The 14,347-nt window shown below is 32.5% G+C and overlaps 3 protein-coding genes across 5 annotated transcripts; 1 reads left to right on the plus strand and 2 right to left on the minus strand.

Annotated features, from left to right (window-relative positions):
• Positions 1-131: 131 nt before the first annotated feature.
• Positions 132-1,848, minus strand: LOC108686500. Its single transcript, XM_018191842.1, has 4 exons — positions 1,767-1,848; positions 1,517-1,665; positions 328-497; positions 132-248 (listed from the first exon to the last, which is right to left on the minus strand). The coding sequence occupies exons 1-4, from the start codon at positions 1,784-1,786 to the stop codon at positions 132-134; spliced, it is 456 nt and encodes a 151-aa protein (XP_018047331.1). The 5' UTR covers positions 1,787-1,848.
• A 91-nt stretch (positions 1,849-1,939) lies between these two features.
• Positions 1,940-6,217, plus strand: LOC108686477 (FGGY carbohydrate kinase domain-containing protein). 3 transcript variants are annotated; one of them, XM_018191831.1, is made up of 11 exons: positions 1,940-2,017; positions 2,764-3,026; positions 3,103-3,214; positions 3,334-3,571; positions 3,661-3,788; positions 4,089-4,271; positions 4,349-4,556; positions 4,614-4,764; positions 4,862-4,936; positions 5,167-5,441; positions 5,623-6,217. In XM_018191831.1, exons 2-11 carry the CDS (start codon positions 2,850-2,852, stop codon positions 5,705-5,707), a joined length of 1,632 nt encoding a protein of 543 aa, XP_018047320.1. In that variant the 5' UTR covers positions 1,940-2,017; positions 2,764-2,849; the 3' UTR covers positions 5,708-6,217. The 3 variants fall into 3 exon arrangements, with proteins under 3 accessions (XP_018047320.1, XP_018047313.1, XP_018047305.1); XM_018191824.1 differs by lacking the exon at positions 1,940-2,017 and adding an exon at positions 2,041-2,285; XM_018191816.1 differs by lacking the exon at positions 1,940-2,017 and having other exon boundaries at positions 2,041-3,026.
• Positions 6,218-8,825: 2,608 nt separating this feature from the next.
• Positions 8,826-11,319, minus strand: LOC108685821 (heparan sulfate glucosamine 3-O-sulfotransferase 6). The gene is made up of 3 exons (XM_018190797.1): positions 10,853-11,319; positions 9,748-10,238; positions 8,826-8,950 (listed from the first exon to the last, which is right to left on the minus strand). Exons 1-3 carry the CDS (start codon positions 11,317-11,319, stop codon positions 8,826-8,828), a joined length of 1,083 nt encoding a protein of 360 aa, XP_018046286.1.
• Between the last annotated feature and the right edge of the window lie 3,028 nt (positions 11,320-14,347).

The raw sequence follows: 14,347 nt of genomic DNA on the forward strand, positions 1-14,347 counted from the left end.
GGAAAGATATAAAAAGATTTCATGAAATTGCTTTGTGACCAGATATTAATGTATTTAATTCATGAGATATATTAAAATTTATTTTTATTTATAAACTTAAAATAAAAACAATTCATTATTTATAACGATTTTTACTTGAAGTCTTTCATAGCAGGGGTCAGAGTCATCAAAAAAGTCTCCATCCGTTTTTTCTCGGTTTCTGTTGGCAATTTTGACCATAACTGTTCTAGCTTCTTTTCCTGATGTTTCTAAAAGAAATAGAGGAACGAAAATATTTTTCTTTCTTAACTAGGCACAAGTAAAATAGGTGAATGTTGCAAATCTTACTCTGATAAAGAGAAAACAATGTTTCAGAGTCGCTCCTATATACAGAATCTCCGTTTTGACTAGTCGCCCACCTACATCGTTTATCAGCGGGATAGCATGTAATGCATATTTATGAGGCCCATGCCTCAGTCTTATTATTGCTATTTTCGTTTGTACGTTACAGTATTTTGCTGCAGCAAAAAAACAAACTTGTATTTAGGCTTAATAGCCTAAGAAAATAGACTAATAATAAAAAGGCTGGAATCTATAGTCCGTCCTTAATCTCAAGTAAAATTTCAGTATGTCCAAATTTATATGTTAAATAACAAAAAGTATAACTATAAATCGTGTTATATACTATATAAATCGTGTGGAAATATATCAAGAAAGAATTTTATTAAGATTTAGAGAGAGAGTTATGTAATTTTCCAATAGATTAAATATTATCATATCTCTCTCTAAAGTCTTTATAGAATTCTTTTTTGGATCGATATATTTCCACATTTAGTACGAGAATACTTTTTGTTATCATGTTTAAAATGCCGAATGCAAAAAATCGCGTATTGCAGGGCGCACGTGGGATCGAACCCGAATCTAATCGGATCACGAGTCAATCGCACTGAGCAGCGAGCCACTCGGCGCCTCTATTATCTCTATTGATATATTCGTATTCATAATTAAGCTTTATATTTAAGGCTTCCTTAAATTTATCTTTAAATACTCTATGAATTATTTCATTGATTGCTGCATCTAAAGATAAATTTAAGGAAGCTTTAAGTACAAGGTCTACTATGAATACGGACTATGACTATGAATACGGACAATAGGTATTCATGGTCGATTCTTATTTCAAGATCGTCTTAAGATACTAATGCAGCCTTCTGATTGGTTTGTGACTACTTAAGATGATCTTGAATATAAGATCCGACTATGATACCAGCCATAGTCTTTATATTTAACTTTTAAGGCTTCCTTAAATTTATCTTCAGATGCTCTACGAATTATTTCATTGATTAGATACTGAACATTTAAAGATAAATTTAAGGAAGCCTTTAGTACAAGGTCTGACTATAAATACATTAAAGGCATTAAGATGCTAATATGGCTCTCTGATTGGTTTCCTACAGTAGCTTAAGATTATCTTGAATCTTAAGCAACGTCTATGAATTTCCGTTCTAAAATTACAAATTTTTCTCTAATATTCAATTACCATCGAAGCCGTCCTTTATCGCTGCAACTCCAACATCCCCATATAGTTGTTGCACCTTCAATTTAATTGCATTAGACACATGCGTATTCTTCCATGCCGCCTGCTTGTCATCACTATCGTTATGTGGCTTTATTGTAAAAACAACATATCTAAGCAAATATAATAACAGAAATGACAAGATACGATTATAAGTCAAGTTAGAAACTTTACAATTTCAATAGTAAATTCAACCATGAGTTTAACAAGTCACCTGTTTTTAAAGCGGACCATGTTTCAGGTTATCTCAATAACAGTACTGACAATCGCAAACGCAATTCCACTCCTAGTTTAACAGCCACCGGAATTCTGAAAGTCCATGCTGTTCCGTTAGTCCAAAGAAAAATTCAGAGTAATAAACGTTATTTTCACGGGAACGAAAATGAACACAAATTGTACGAAGCGAACGCAAATGCGAGTCCACTCCAGCGTGTCCAGCTACACGTGCGTCCGGTGCGTATTCAGGTACGGTTAGGTCTTATTGGTATCAAGCGCACGACTTGGTACGATACACGTGCATGCACGCGTGTATACAATAAGGGCTAATATGCAGCAGTTTTCGCACAACGATTGTGCAGGGCATTTTTCATATTCATCATGCATTGATCCGTGCCTCCTCGCCGGAGAACACATCGAGTGACATCGCGATGTCACGTTACATCACCGTGACGTCGATTAAAGTGATTGTCAATACTTTCACCAAGTATGTAACAACAGTTCCTTATTTAAATATGTAAGTATAACAGAGCGAAACGTGGCAGTCGTAAGTTGTAGAAGCGCGCGGTGATTGTAAGGTCAAGATAATAATTTAGGGAAAGATATTTCTACATGCCTCTGAATTTCATTCAGATTATGTTGCAAGCAATAGTTTTGCTTAATAATTTTGCTCCTGAGATATTCTGTTATTTGAAGTGTTAATTACACCATATGTTGTATACATTTTGCTAATTGCTGTTAAAAGCTATTCTGTAGCTGCCGATGAGCCACAAGAAGCAAGTAAATCATGTTTTATTTGTGTTCAATGCAGTATTTGTGTGTATATTGTTGGATAAAGAAGTGTTAGCTGATAACACTTTATACTATTTGAAGTCTTTATATACTCCATATCTGCTTCGTAATTAATGTTATCTCAGGGTCATGTCATCTTAAAAATATATGTCGATGATTAATACATACAGTATGATTGGTTAATGGTCGTTTTCTCCTTACAGTTCATGCCTAAGCTGGATACGAAGCATTTAGTCGATTCTGTTCGACGCAAGATTGCAGATGCAATCTGTCCACAACTGTGACGAATATGGATTTCTTTGTAGGTGTGGATGTGGGGACAGGAAGTGTTCGAGCGGCTTTGGTTACTTCGAGTGGGAAGATAAAGAAGGTGGCTACATGCCCGCTCGAGATATTTCATCCTGCACCAAACTTTTATGAACAATCATCTGATAATATTTGGAGTGCCGTGTGCCACGTTGTTAAGGTAAAATTAGATTTTTGCAACAGCACATATAGTTATACTGTTTAATATTAGATTTGAGATTATAATTTTATTTCAGTCAGTTGTTGCTGATATCTCTGCAGAGGATGTTAAAGGAATTGGATTCGATGCTACTTGTTCAATGGTGGCTGTAGATGAAGCAGGTTTACCAATAACAGTTAGTCCTACAGGTACAAAGAAAGGACAAATGGCTATTTCTTTCTTATTTCAACTTTGTATCGAATTCACGTAATAGTGTACAATGTAATATTATTGTGATATATAAAAAATTAATGTATTAATTGTTCAGGACAAGAGAAACAAAATGTCATACTGTGGATGGATCACAGAGCACACGAGGAAGCTGACTTTATTAACTCTATAGGTCACGATGTATTGCAATATGTAGGCGGCAAAGTTTCTCTCGAAATGCAAACACCAAAGATGCTGTGGCTCAAAAAGAATTTGCCTGCGTCTTGGAATTCTGCCGCGCTACTATTTGACCTACCAGACTTCTTAACGTGGAAAGCCACTGAATCGGAATCCCGGTATGAATCCTCAATGCTTAAATTCTTTCTTCTATTTTTAGTATGTGAAAAAGCAGAGAAGTTAAATCATTTCTTCATTTTTGTTTCAGATCATTGTGTTCGTTAGTGTGTAAGTGGAATTATAGCGCTAATCCTATTGGTAAGAACGGATGGGATGAGGATTTCTTTGAACAGCTCAATTTACGAGATCTGAAAAAAGATAATTGGAGAAAAATAGGTATATTAATAAATTATTCAAATTGTAAATTATTCAGTTAATTTCGATATTGTAAAACAAAAACCGTGTTTAGCAGAATGTTTATTTTGCAACTGTTGAAGATTTTGTTTGTTGAGATAGAACTTTTCTAGATTTAAAAGTATAATCCAATCAATTCAATTGGAAGAAAACTTCCAACAACTGTAAAATAAACATTCTGTTAAAATCATGATGTTTTATTTTATTTTGAATATATAAGACACGAGAATTTTATGGTTAAATTTTTATTTTATCTTAATAAAAATTAATATTAATGTTAAGGGAACGATATAAGAGTACCTGGTGATGCGATTGAATCCGGATTGTCGACGAAAGCTGCGGCAGAATTGGGATTATTGAAAGGAACACCAGTTGGGACCTCGTTAATTGACGCACACGCCGGTGGTCTTGGAATGATTGGATGTTATGCATCAGATGTGTCCTCGAATTTCTCCAACCGATTGGGTTCGCAAGATACTTACGATAAGCATTGCTCAGCCAAAAAGGAAAAGAATATAATATAAAGTATATTGTATTTTTAGCTTTAATATGCGGCACTTCAACTTGTCATATGATAGTGAATGAGAACAAGATATTTGTAAATGGCGTTTGGGGCCCGTACTATAGCGCGATGGTGCCCGGTTTCTGGCTCAATGAGGGAGGTCAAAGTGCTACCGGAAAGCTGCTTGATCATGTCATTGATACGCATCCTGCGACGCCGGGAATCCTGATGAGTTTGAGCGGCAATAAGTGAGTTCGTCGAAACGAGACTGTAAATGAATATGTACGAAAACGAATTTATTTTAGACATATTCAACAACATTTGTCCGAATTATTGCACGTTATGGCTGAGCAAAAGAATCTGCAGAACGTGTCGTATCTGACTAAGGATATACATGTGTGGCCGGATTTTCATGGTAATCGTTCGCCTCTCGCTGATCCAACATTGAAAGGAATGGTATTGAGACACATATTCTTTTTTTGAATCTTATATTGATATAAAAAGATATATATATATATAATTTTATATTATATATTATTTATTTATATGTTAGGTATCTGGATTATCTTTATCTGTGGATCAGGAAAATCTAGCGTTATTATACTTGGCAGCAGTACAGGCACTGACGGTATATTAAGAGCAAATTAAAAATAGTTCTAACTCATTAAAAGCTATAGTGCAAAGAGTTTTATCTAAATCGGTTTTCATTATTTCGTACATTCTATGTGAAAATACAAAAATATTTTTTTAAAACTAATATACTTAAAAATTAGACACTGAAATGATTTTTGTTAGATAAAATCATCTTATTCACAATAAGGTAATATATTTTCTAATTAACGTTATATTAATTTTCAGTATGGTACGAAGCATATAATTGAAGTTTTATCGGCGGCCGGCCACAATATCGAGAGTATACTAGTTTGTGGTGGACTCAGTCAAAATCCACTATTTATTCAAATACAAGCCGATGTGTTGGCATTACCAGTACTTTGCCCCGTGGAGCGAGAATCGGTTTTGGTAGGCGCGGCAATCCTTGGAGCATGTGCTACGAGAAAATATTCTATACATGAGACTATTCAGAGAATGGCGGGATCGGCAAACATAGTGAAACCAACGAGCGAATGTTACAAGTAAAAAAATGATTAATAAGATAGGAGAACAATTAAAAAAATATTGCATTTTTCTATAAAATTCTGGTGGAATACAAATTAACTTTAAAGAAAATTATTATGTTATTATTTGATATTTATTTAAAAAAAATATATTTAAAAAAAATTTTCATATATTTCACATATCTTTTAATTATTTCAGATATCATTTTCGTAAATATCGCGTATTCAAGAAAATGGTTCAAGACCAGCAAGAATACAGGATATTAATGAGCGAAGAATTATAGCCTATTCTTCCGTCCCTTGTTTAAACAGATTAACAATAGACTGTTTAGTAAATCTTTTTATAATTGGGAGTTTGAATGAAGATAAATAATCTCCGAATATTCGATATTCAAGAGAAATCTCTGAGGCCTCGAGAAATGAATTTAATTTTCTAGAAAGTTTCGGATTGAGTTTTCTGCAAAGAAACAATATTTCGCTGGAAAATAAATCGATATTGCATCTGAAATATCATTTGCTCTAGTAATAGATAAAAATAATTACTTACTGTGACATTAATGACGACAATGGTAGTAATAGTTGTGTGCGTAGTTTGCGATTTACTACGTCGTTTTACAATGGAATTATTAAGAATCTAGAATACTGACATTATTTATGATATAATACTGATTTTTAATGTTTCAAAACGATGTTTTGCGGCGATGAATATTCCTTGCAGTCTAATTCATCTTGTGGTCTGAAAAAGACAATGCACTTATTATTATATATTTTTATATTCATTTAATTTTGGATCTCTATATTTTGAACCTCTATTGTAGTGCAAAAGTAGAAAAATATATGGGAATTTATATTGAAATATTCATTTATGTATAACTATTATCACACAGATTTTCTATCTGCATTATACTTTGTATTGTATGCTTAGATATTTCTCTTACAAATTATATTCTTTTAATAAATTCTTCTAAAAAAATAAGTTATGTTCATGATTTTCAAATCACAAATTAATATCATCTTCAGTGCCAAAGATGAAACATCAAAAGAAAAGAGATTGGGAATTTAATTGGGAATCAAGCGGTTTCTACGTAACGATAGCGTGCTATTTATAATAAAACGGCTACAAAAAGGCACGAATCTATTTATATAGCATCTATCAATGGGTCAATTGCGATTTTTAAACATTTTGCATAACATTTATGTACATATTTTGCTCTATTTGTCAAACAATCTGTATTCAAAACATATTTAAAACAATGTATGAAATACTTATATTAGGTTGACAGCCTCCTGTAGTACAATTTGAGCAAAAGCACTGTGCTTTTCACTATTACATCATCATTCGCACTGATCGTATCGCTAAATGTCTACTTTCATTTCTTACATACTAAATAAATATATAGTCCTCCGATTGTTGTCGAATTAAGTACATTACTTAATTGTTACTCTTTCTTACATACAAGTATTAACGTATACCTTGCGCTCTAATTTCTAGAATTTACGGAATAATTCGCTAACTTCCTATCTTCCTCGTTTGAATTAATTTTTCTTCGTGTTCGGATTTGTCATCTCATAATATACTAATGTCGTTAGCTTTATCTTATAAATGCTGACTTACAGAATATATCGTGAAATGCAGGAATTGGAGATAAGCATATTTAAGTATTTTAAAACAAAGTTAGAAATAAATCCATATCTTGAGAAACTGTCGAGCTCAGTAATGAAATATTATCATTATTTTTATCCCCGAATTTAACACGTTATACTCTGCATAATTAAATCTAATTCATGATTTAATTATATCGGAAGTCTTTTATCCAGCTGTTCTATAAATACGCGTATCTTTGCTAATTGTATTGACTAGATTTTAATACTTAGAAACTAGCGAATGTTGCTATTTCTATACTTGTCCATCATTGTCATACTATACATTACGTGTTATTAAAAACAAATGCATATGAATTGTTAATAAGGGAATTAATATCGCGAAGCGATTATTCAGCATAGTATTAAAAAATTAAGAAATTTTACATATGCGAATTAAATATAAAATACAAATTTTTTAAACATAATTATAATAAAATTTATAAATTATTTTGCATATAAACCACGATCTAATATACGTGATATTATATGTGCAGATGAAAATGGATTAAATGTTCATTGTAAAGTAAAAAAGTTCATTTTAATTATATATTACTTAAAAATTAATTAAAATTATAAATTTGATGATACAATTAAAACAGCACAATTACAAAAATTTTAAGATATATTTCCTACAATATGGCCAACGCGAATAAATTTTTGTCTGATAATTTTTTTAATCACTTTACCCTTTCGTTGCATAATGGTTACCGCGTTCGTGGTTACATTTCGCTTAAATTTACCAAAGTACAAAGAGAGATATATTAATAATTGCACTATCGTGTTAACCTACTAGATTAAAAATGAAAAGTCAAAAAATAATAATAATGAAGAAAACCGATAAATGGTTTAATATTAGCATTCGGTTCAACCATATACGACAATATTAAATTAATTTTATTTTATTCGATAAATTTGACGTTGACCTAAAGAAATTTATTATATCTAAAATTTTCTTTTCATTTTCACATATTATTTTATTATATATGTGTTTCTATATATATAGTCATACAGATTTTATATTCTTTTCATTGTATATATATATAGAAGTATCTTTAATATGAATCTCAGATATAATCTCATTACTTTATAGTCTTATTATGATAATAAGAATTATAGGATAATTATATAGATATGTCGCGGTTCCTTTTCATAAACGAACTTCCGGACGGTACTGTGCGCTCATCATTTTAAAAGAATCATTCCTTTCTATTTCTTGGCAAATCTAATATTTACTAAACTACGAATCTAATTAATCTAACTATGTTACAAACAGAAAACATTGATTTCTATTAGAGAATTCTTATAGAGATTATTTAATGCTACATATATTTAAATTATATAACAAAAAGTTAGAAAAGATATATGTTCTAAATTTTGCAATTTAATTTTAGAAGATTAAAATCTTATGAAATTGATGACTACATTATTGGAAGCAAGATTTGGAAAAATACTTAGAAATTAATTCTAGTTACATTAAATTAAGAAAATTAGAAAAAATATGTTTTCTCACAATTTAATTTAAAAGTATTAAAATTAGATGAAATTAAAATTACTACATTATCGAAAGCAAGATTTTCGAAAAGTCTTAATTATTCAAACACTAACATGCATTAATGGCGCGTTCTGATATGACTGCAATATTCTTATCAGATTATCAGGATATTCAGGATAACAAATATCGTAACAAGTACTTGACGACAATTGACTCCGTTCCGCTTTTCCTGCTTACGATATGTATGTATGCGATACGCGTGGATTTTAGTACCAGCCGAAATCCATACCCGCCAATTGATAAAATCGTTGATTGAATGGGCGATAAAAATCTCGAAGACGCTGAACCGCCATGGGATCGATGTAGGGATGACTGCGACCTTTGTTTTTTCCTGAAAAATAACAATCAATTTATATCGAACATTACATATTTTTGCAATATTCTATTGTGAATCAAATAATACATTTCGTAAAAAGTTTCAAGATTGATTTTTAGCGAAGAAAAATTTTACAGTTAAAAATTAATGAGAAAGACCGACATATAGCTTCATTTCTGAAAAAATATCAAGTACTATACCATTTAAAATCAACAACGATCTTAAACCGTACTCTGTTTATAATTTCTGCGAAAATAGATTTTTAATGATAACAATTAAACCAATTACACTAATTAAAAGTAACATGACATTAATTTTCGCAGTCTCAACAATATAATTTTTACGTAACACCATATGTTATTACATTTATATTGTTGAGTGTGAAATTATAATTATATTATATATATAATTATATTATATAATTATATTATAATTATAATTATATTTGATATTATGTTAATGTCGAAATAATTGTTGCAGTGTGTGCATTCTGCTTCCCGACATAGAAATAACGATTTTTTTCTAAAGTATCTAAAAAACGTAGTTAAATAAGTTCTGAAAATAATCTTGTTGTATTAATTAAATTACGTATTAATCTCAAACATAATAAGCAATGCTGCAAAAAGTTTTGGCACATTCCAGTTTGAATGTCCTACATAATTATTTTAACGATCCAACAAAATTATTTTTAGATCTGTGTCTAATTAAATTTTTAAAAACTTCAGCAAAACCGTTCTTTCACATGGAGGAATTTATTTTATTTTCTATACGATCTGCAAGTTCTCTTTGAGACCGATTTTCAACTATCCTACCGAGACAGTGCGGCGTTGCGCGGTCCTCCGACTTGAGCAAGCAAGGGAAGCCCTTAGTAGCGTTGAAATAGAAATGTTTCTCGCATATCACCCGCTTGAGACCCAGAAAATCCTGCACCCGAGTGACCTCCGTCACCGGGTCGGCGATCAGACGTTCGCCGGATACGAATAAAAACTGCGACAGCGGGAAGTACTGTAACCATCGTTCCAGGTGCCGCACATAGACTCCAATCTTTAGAGGCATCCAGGAAGTATCTACGATCTTTGATCCATTAAGGAAGGCCAGGTCTTCGAAGCGTGGCATCTTGCGACGCTTACTCTTCACCTGTGTGTAATCGGAGATCGCCCGGGTCACGGGATCTCTCACCACAACGATCAGCTTCATCCCTGGATTCATGTGCTTCACCCTTTTCGGCACCTCGCTTGTCACGAAATACGATGGCGTCTTTTCCATGGTGATCTGACCGATCAGAGTTGGAGGCATTCTGCGTCTGATTATTATTAAGAATTGTTAGAAACATATTATATAATTAAAGACATTGGCAAGTATTCATAGTTGAATTTTATTTTTAAGACTTAAGATGTTATGAGCCAATCAAAGAGCTGTATTAGTATCTTAAACATTATTACTTAAGACGGTCTTAAGATAAAAGTTATACGGATTATGAATACCGCTCATTATTAGAAAAATTGTTAGAGACATTATAATATATTATAGAGAATATCTCCAATGAAAAAAGACAATGAGATGGAGGAATATCTCATGCAAAAGAACAAGTAAAAAATTCTTTAAAGAGATTAGTTTTGAATTTGAAACTATTATGTTTTATATACCAACATTTAAAAAATGAAATTATTAAATTATTCATTTAATTACAATTAATTACTTTTAAAATATTATATTCGATATCTTTATTTCAGTCTTTATCTTTATTTCAGTAAAGATCTTTGTTTTTACTCGAAGAAATTGTTATTAATTGAATGTAAAAGACAATTAGGAGAAACAGAATGGAATTATATATCTCAGAAATTTGCAATTACGAAACTTTTAAGTGGATGAGTGCTGTATTGCGTTTCAATCGTTGAAACGATTTGTCGCACGCACCTGTACCAACGAAATCCTTTAACGTAATGATGATCGAAGAAATGAACCTCGGAGCCAGCGGCACGAATTGCGGGATGTAATCTCAAGAACTCTAAAAGGGCTCTCGTTCCGCCTTTCTTCACGCCGATTATCAGAGCGGTCGGTAATTGCCGGCTTGGTAGCAGACCTTGTTGCTTAAGTGTCTGATACTCCGATATACCTCCCTCGAGCGTATCGCTTACGTTTCGAGGTAAAAGAGATTGCGATTTCTTCGAATCCGTCCGGCCATCCGGAGGCATGTCTTCGATCCTAGATCGATCAGAACTTTGATACAAGACAGACCTTGAGGGAACTCGCGTTTTTTGTAGTGTGATCTTCTGCGATATGTCAGTTAACACGTGCGAATGATCGACGAAGAGCATCCACAGGTAGATGACCAATGCACACACGAGAATCGCGATCTTCCAGGAGCCTTTTCGCAATTCCATCTTCGCGATTTTACGAATCGTCGTACTTGGTCGGCTTCCTGGATGCCATTATATCGCCGCGTTGTTCGCCGTCTCCTTCATCGACACCAATACGCTCGCGCCGATACTCTTTGCGATGTCTGAAAGATTTTCCGATATCTTGTATATGCGCTATGTGTTACGATCAGACAGGAATAATCTTCGCTCGTGAATTATGCGCGGAAATGCAACTGGTGTATCCGACAGCGGGTGAAAAATCGAATACGATAGTATCTGCGTCGTCCGACGGACCGGGTGGTCCGATCTCTCTGCATTTTTAAATTTTGATATAAGGAGAATTGAGAAATACTACAAATAGAAGACAGCAAGGAAACTTACATTGAACAAAAATTTAGTACGATTATATTTCTCAATTATACCTAATTTGAAATTGATGAAGAAGAAATTTCTCATGAAGATTATAAAAAATTGTTTGTGTATTTCTTTATTACAGAATTAAAATAAAAAGATGCCAAGATGGTAATTTTTCCTTACAATAATTTAATACAACAAACATTATAAAGAGAAGATACACTGAGAAAAAGTTGTTGATTAAAAAAAATATTAGTTGATTCAACTAAATGTAGCGGATTGTCAAGCAAATATTTATTAATTCAAACAAGTAAAATGTTTTAAATTACAAAATTTTGTTGACATGACTCAGGTATACTTAACTTAAATATTTAAATACTTGAACTAAATATTCACTATGAACTAAACACATTTAGCAAGTTAACAACTTTTTTCTCAGTGTACATTCAACAAAAATTTATGATTATATTTCTCAATTATACATAATTAATGAAGAAGAAATCTTTCATGGAGATTAAAAATCGCTTATGTATTTTTTTAGAATGTATTTTAAAATGAAAGGATGCCAAATGATAATATTGCCTTACAGGAATTTAATAATAGAAGATAGTGATTATTTATTTATTTTAAATAATAAGATCACTGTTGTTTAGTATTTTTAATGCTAAAAATAAGTAATTTTTAGCGTAAAATGATCGGTATATTAAATTGAATTTCTATAAAAGTTGCAATATGAATATAATTGTAATAAAAAGATACTCTATTAATGAATAAAATTTAACATATTCTTATATTTTTCAAATTTCTGAAATGTCCATCAAAATATTTAAAAGCAATCAGACTTTCATAGACGGAAAATGTATTCCTCAAAATTACATAATCTCGTACATGTAAAAAGATTTGAAATGCATAATGGATGCGTTTCATTTCTTGTGGTTGAAGTATACTCTTTTTATTTCCATAAAACACAAAGTAATTTTGCGTCAAAGTCAGTGTTGTTTTCATAATCGCTTTATGTTTGAAGGTGAGAAATAAAATGCAAAAGCGGATCTCTGCAATCCGCTTAACTCGAAAGCAGAATAAATTACAAGAAATGTTTGTCACCCCCGGGAATTTCCAAAACGACAGGACGTCCCGGGAATGTCCGGAAAGATCGGGCCACTCCGCTGGACAAACCGGATGACTAAATCCGAAGTCGAGTTACACTTACCCCGGAGTAGCGTGTCGCCGGTCGGAGACACGTTTACTTTCACCCCGTGCGCGTCCGTCATCGGCCAACGTGCGACTGGCGCAGCCGGTGGAGGGTTGCGGATGCGGACACACGGTCTCGCGCGCGGAAAGTGCACATTTAGCGCGTTATCAAACTGCACGGGCAGACCCGTAACTGGTCCGCGGTCCCCATTTCTGACCGGCGCCACTTCTGTCGTCATGCGTGTTACAATCGACGGAAAGTCGACGCGTCGCAACGTCCGTACGCGAGATATCACCCTTGTCTCGCGAGATGAAAGGAAGCTGAGGAAAGGAATCAGCGTCTATATTGACTGCGAATCAACTGTAAGATTATAATCGTTACATTTGCTATCACTTTTCCTAAAACTCTGCGATGGATTTTTGGTTCCTCTCTTTTTTTTTTTTCTAAAAATTATAATCCGAGAATTTTTTTTTACTTGTCCTGCTGAAACAGACAGATTGAAATTAATTCGCTGTAGGCACCGCGATTCTCTGCTACGGTTCTGACGACGGTGTTCGTAACAATCGATAACGCTCGGCCGGCTAGGAGAAGGGAGACCATCGCCCTATATAATGCGGTGTATAGGGATAAGATATATCTGCCGATGAACGATCAGGTTAATGAGAGTGACCTTCGATGGACCAATTCATCCCGTCATCGATACATCATTATCTGTAGTCGAAAGACGAGTATTATGCTACATGCATATAAGGGGTGCCAAATATATGTATATGAGATGGAAACAAGAGAGTGATTTTGTATAATAATATTTTTCAGATTATTTTTGAATACTTTGAGGATATTAGTTTAAATTTTTTGATACGATTTTTATCTTAGAATGTTATCTTTTAATGTTGTTTTTTTGCGACTATTTAATTATTGTGTTATTTTCGCGCAAGAAATATGCAACGCGTTACTGATCGTGCAAAGATTGTTTCGAAACTAATTACGTTTTTTCATGCTAGGAACTGAAAATGACAAAGAAAATTAATACACGATTATATACTTATAATTATATAATTATATTAAGTGACATATATAAATATATATACATACATATTATATGTATGTAATATAAAACAAACTATTAATTGCAATAGATTTATACATTACTGAATCACTTATAAGTCTATTGAGTGAAGCTTATTATCTTCGACAGCACAGACGCAGCGCTATTAAGTAATTTACCACAGGATTTTATAATCTTTTTTTATGTAACGTAATTACTCATATTATAGTCACAATTAGTTATTTCTCTATAGATTAATATCGACATTATTTCGCCGAAGTAACAAGCCGCATAAATCCATCTTTTTAACGATAAGAATTTATTACTATCGAAAGAACATAACAACTTTTGCTTTTGCTATTATATTACCGCATAATTAAAAAACTCGCCATTTATGTAACTTACATAAAATCAAATTGTGAATTCTCTTTATTATTATGATGTCATTACAGTTATAA

This window comes from Atta colombica, unplaced genomic scaffold (assembly GCF_001594045.1).
Source record: "Atta colombica isolate Treedump-2 unplaced genomic scaffold, Acol1.0 scaffold100, whole genome shotgun sequence".
Classification (NCBI taxonomy): Eukaryota; Metazoa; Arthropoda; class Insecta; order Hymenoptera; family Formicidae; genus Atta; species Atta colombica.

Excerpts from the sequence above, each read along its gene's own strand:
- LOC108686477 (XM_018191831.1), top strand. The coding sequence starts at position 2,850 with ATGGATTTCTTTGTAGGTGTGGATGTGGGGACAGGAAGTGTTCGAGCG. Across the intron at positions 3,027-3,102 it reads CCGTGTGCCACGTTGTTAAG|TCAGTTGTTGCTGATATCTC; the intron begins GTAAAATTAGAT and ends ATTTTATTTCAG. Across the intron at positions 3,215-3,333 it reads AATAACAGTTAGTCCTACAG|GACAAGAGAAACAAAATGTC; the intron begins GTACAAAGAAAG and ends TTAATTGTTCAG.
- LOC108686500 (XM_018191842.1), bottom strand. The coding sequence starts at position 1,786 with ATGGTCCGCTTTAAAAACAG. Across the intron at positions 1,666-1,766 it reads ATGGTCCGCTTTAAAAACAG|ATATGTTGTTTTTACAATAA; the intron begins GTGACTTGTTAA and ends ATATTTGCTTAG. Across the intron at positions 498-1,516 it reads GATAAAGGACGGCTTCGATG|CAAAATACTGTAACGTACAA; the intron begins GTAATTGAATAT and ends TTTTTGCTGCAG.
- LOC108685821 (XM_018190797.1), bottom strand. The coding sequence starts at position 11,319 with ATGGAATTGCGAAAAGGCTCCTGGAAGATCGCGATTCTCGTGTGTGCA. Across the intron at positions 10,239-10,852 it reads AAAGGATTTCGTTGGTACAG|ACGCAGAATGCCTCCAACTC; the intron begins GTGCGTGCGACA and ends AATAATAATCAG. Across the intron at positions 8,951-9,747 it reads CGCAACGCCGCACTGTCTCG|GAAAAAACAAAGGTCGCAGT; the intron begins GTAGGATAGTTG and ends GTTATTTTTCAG.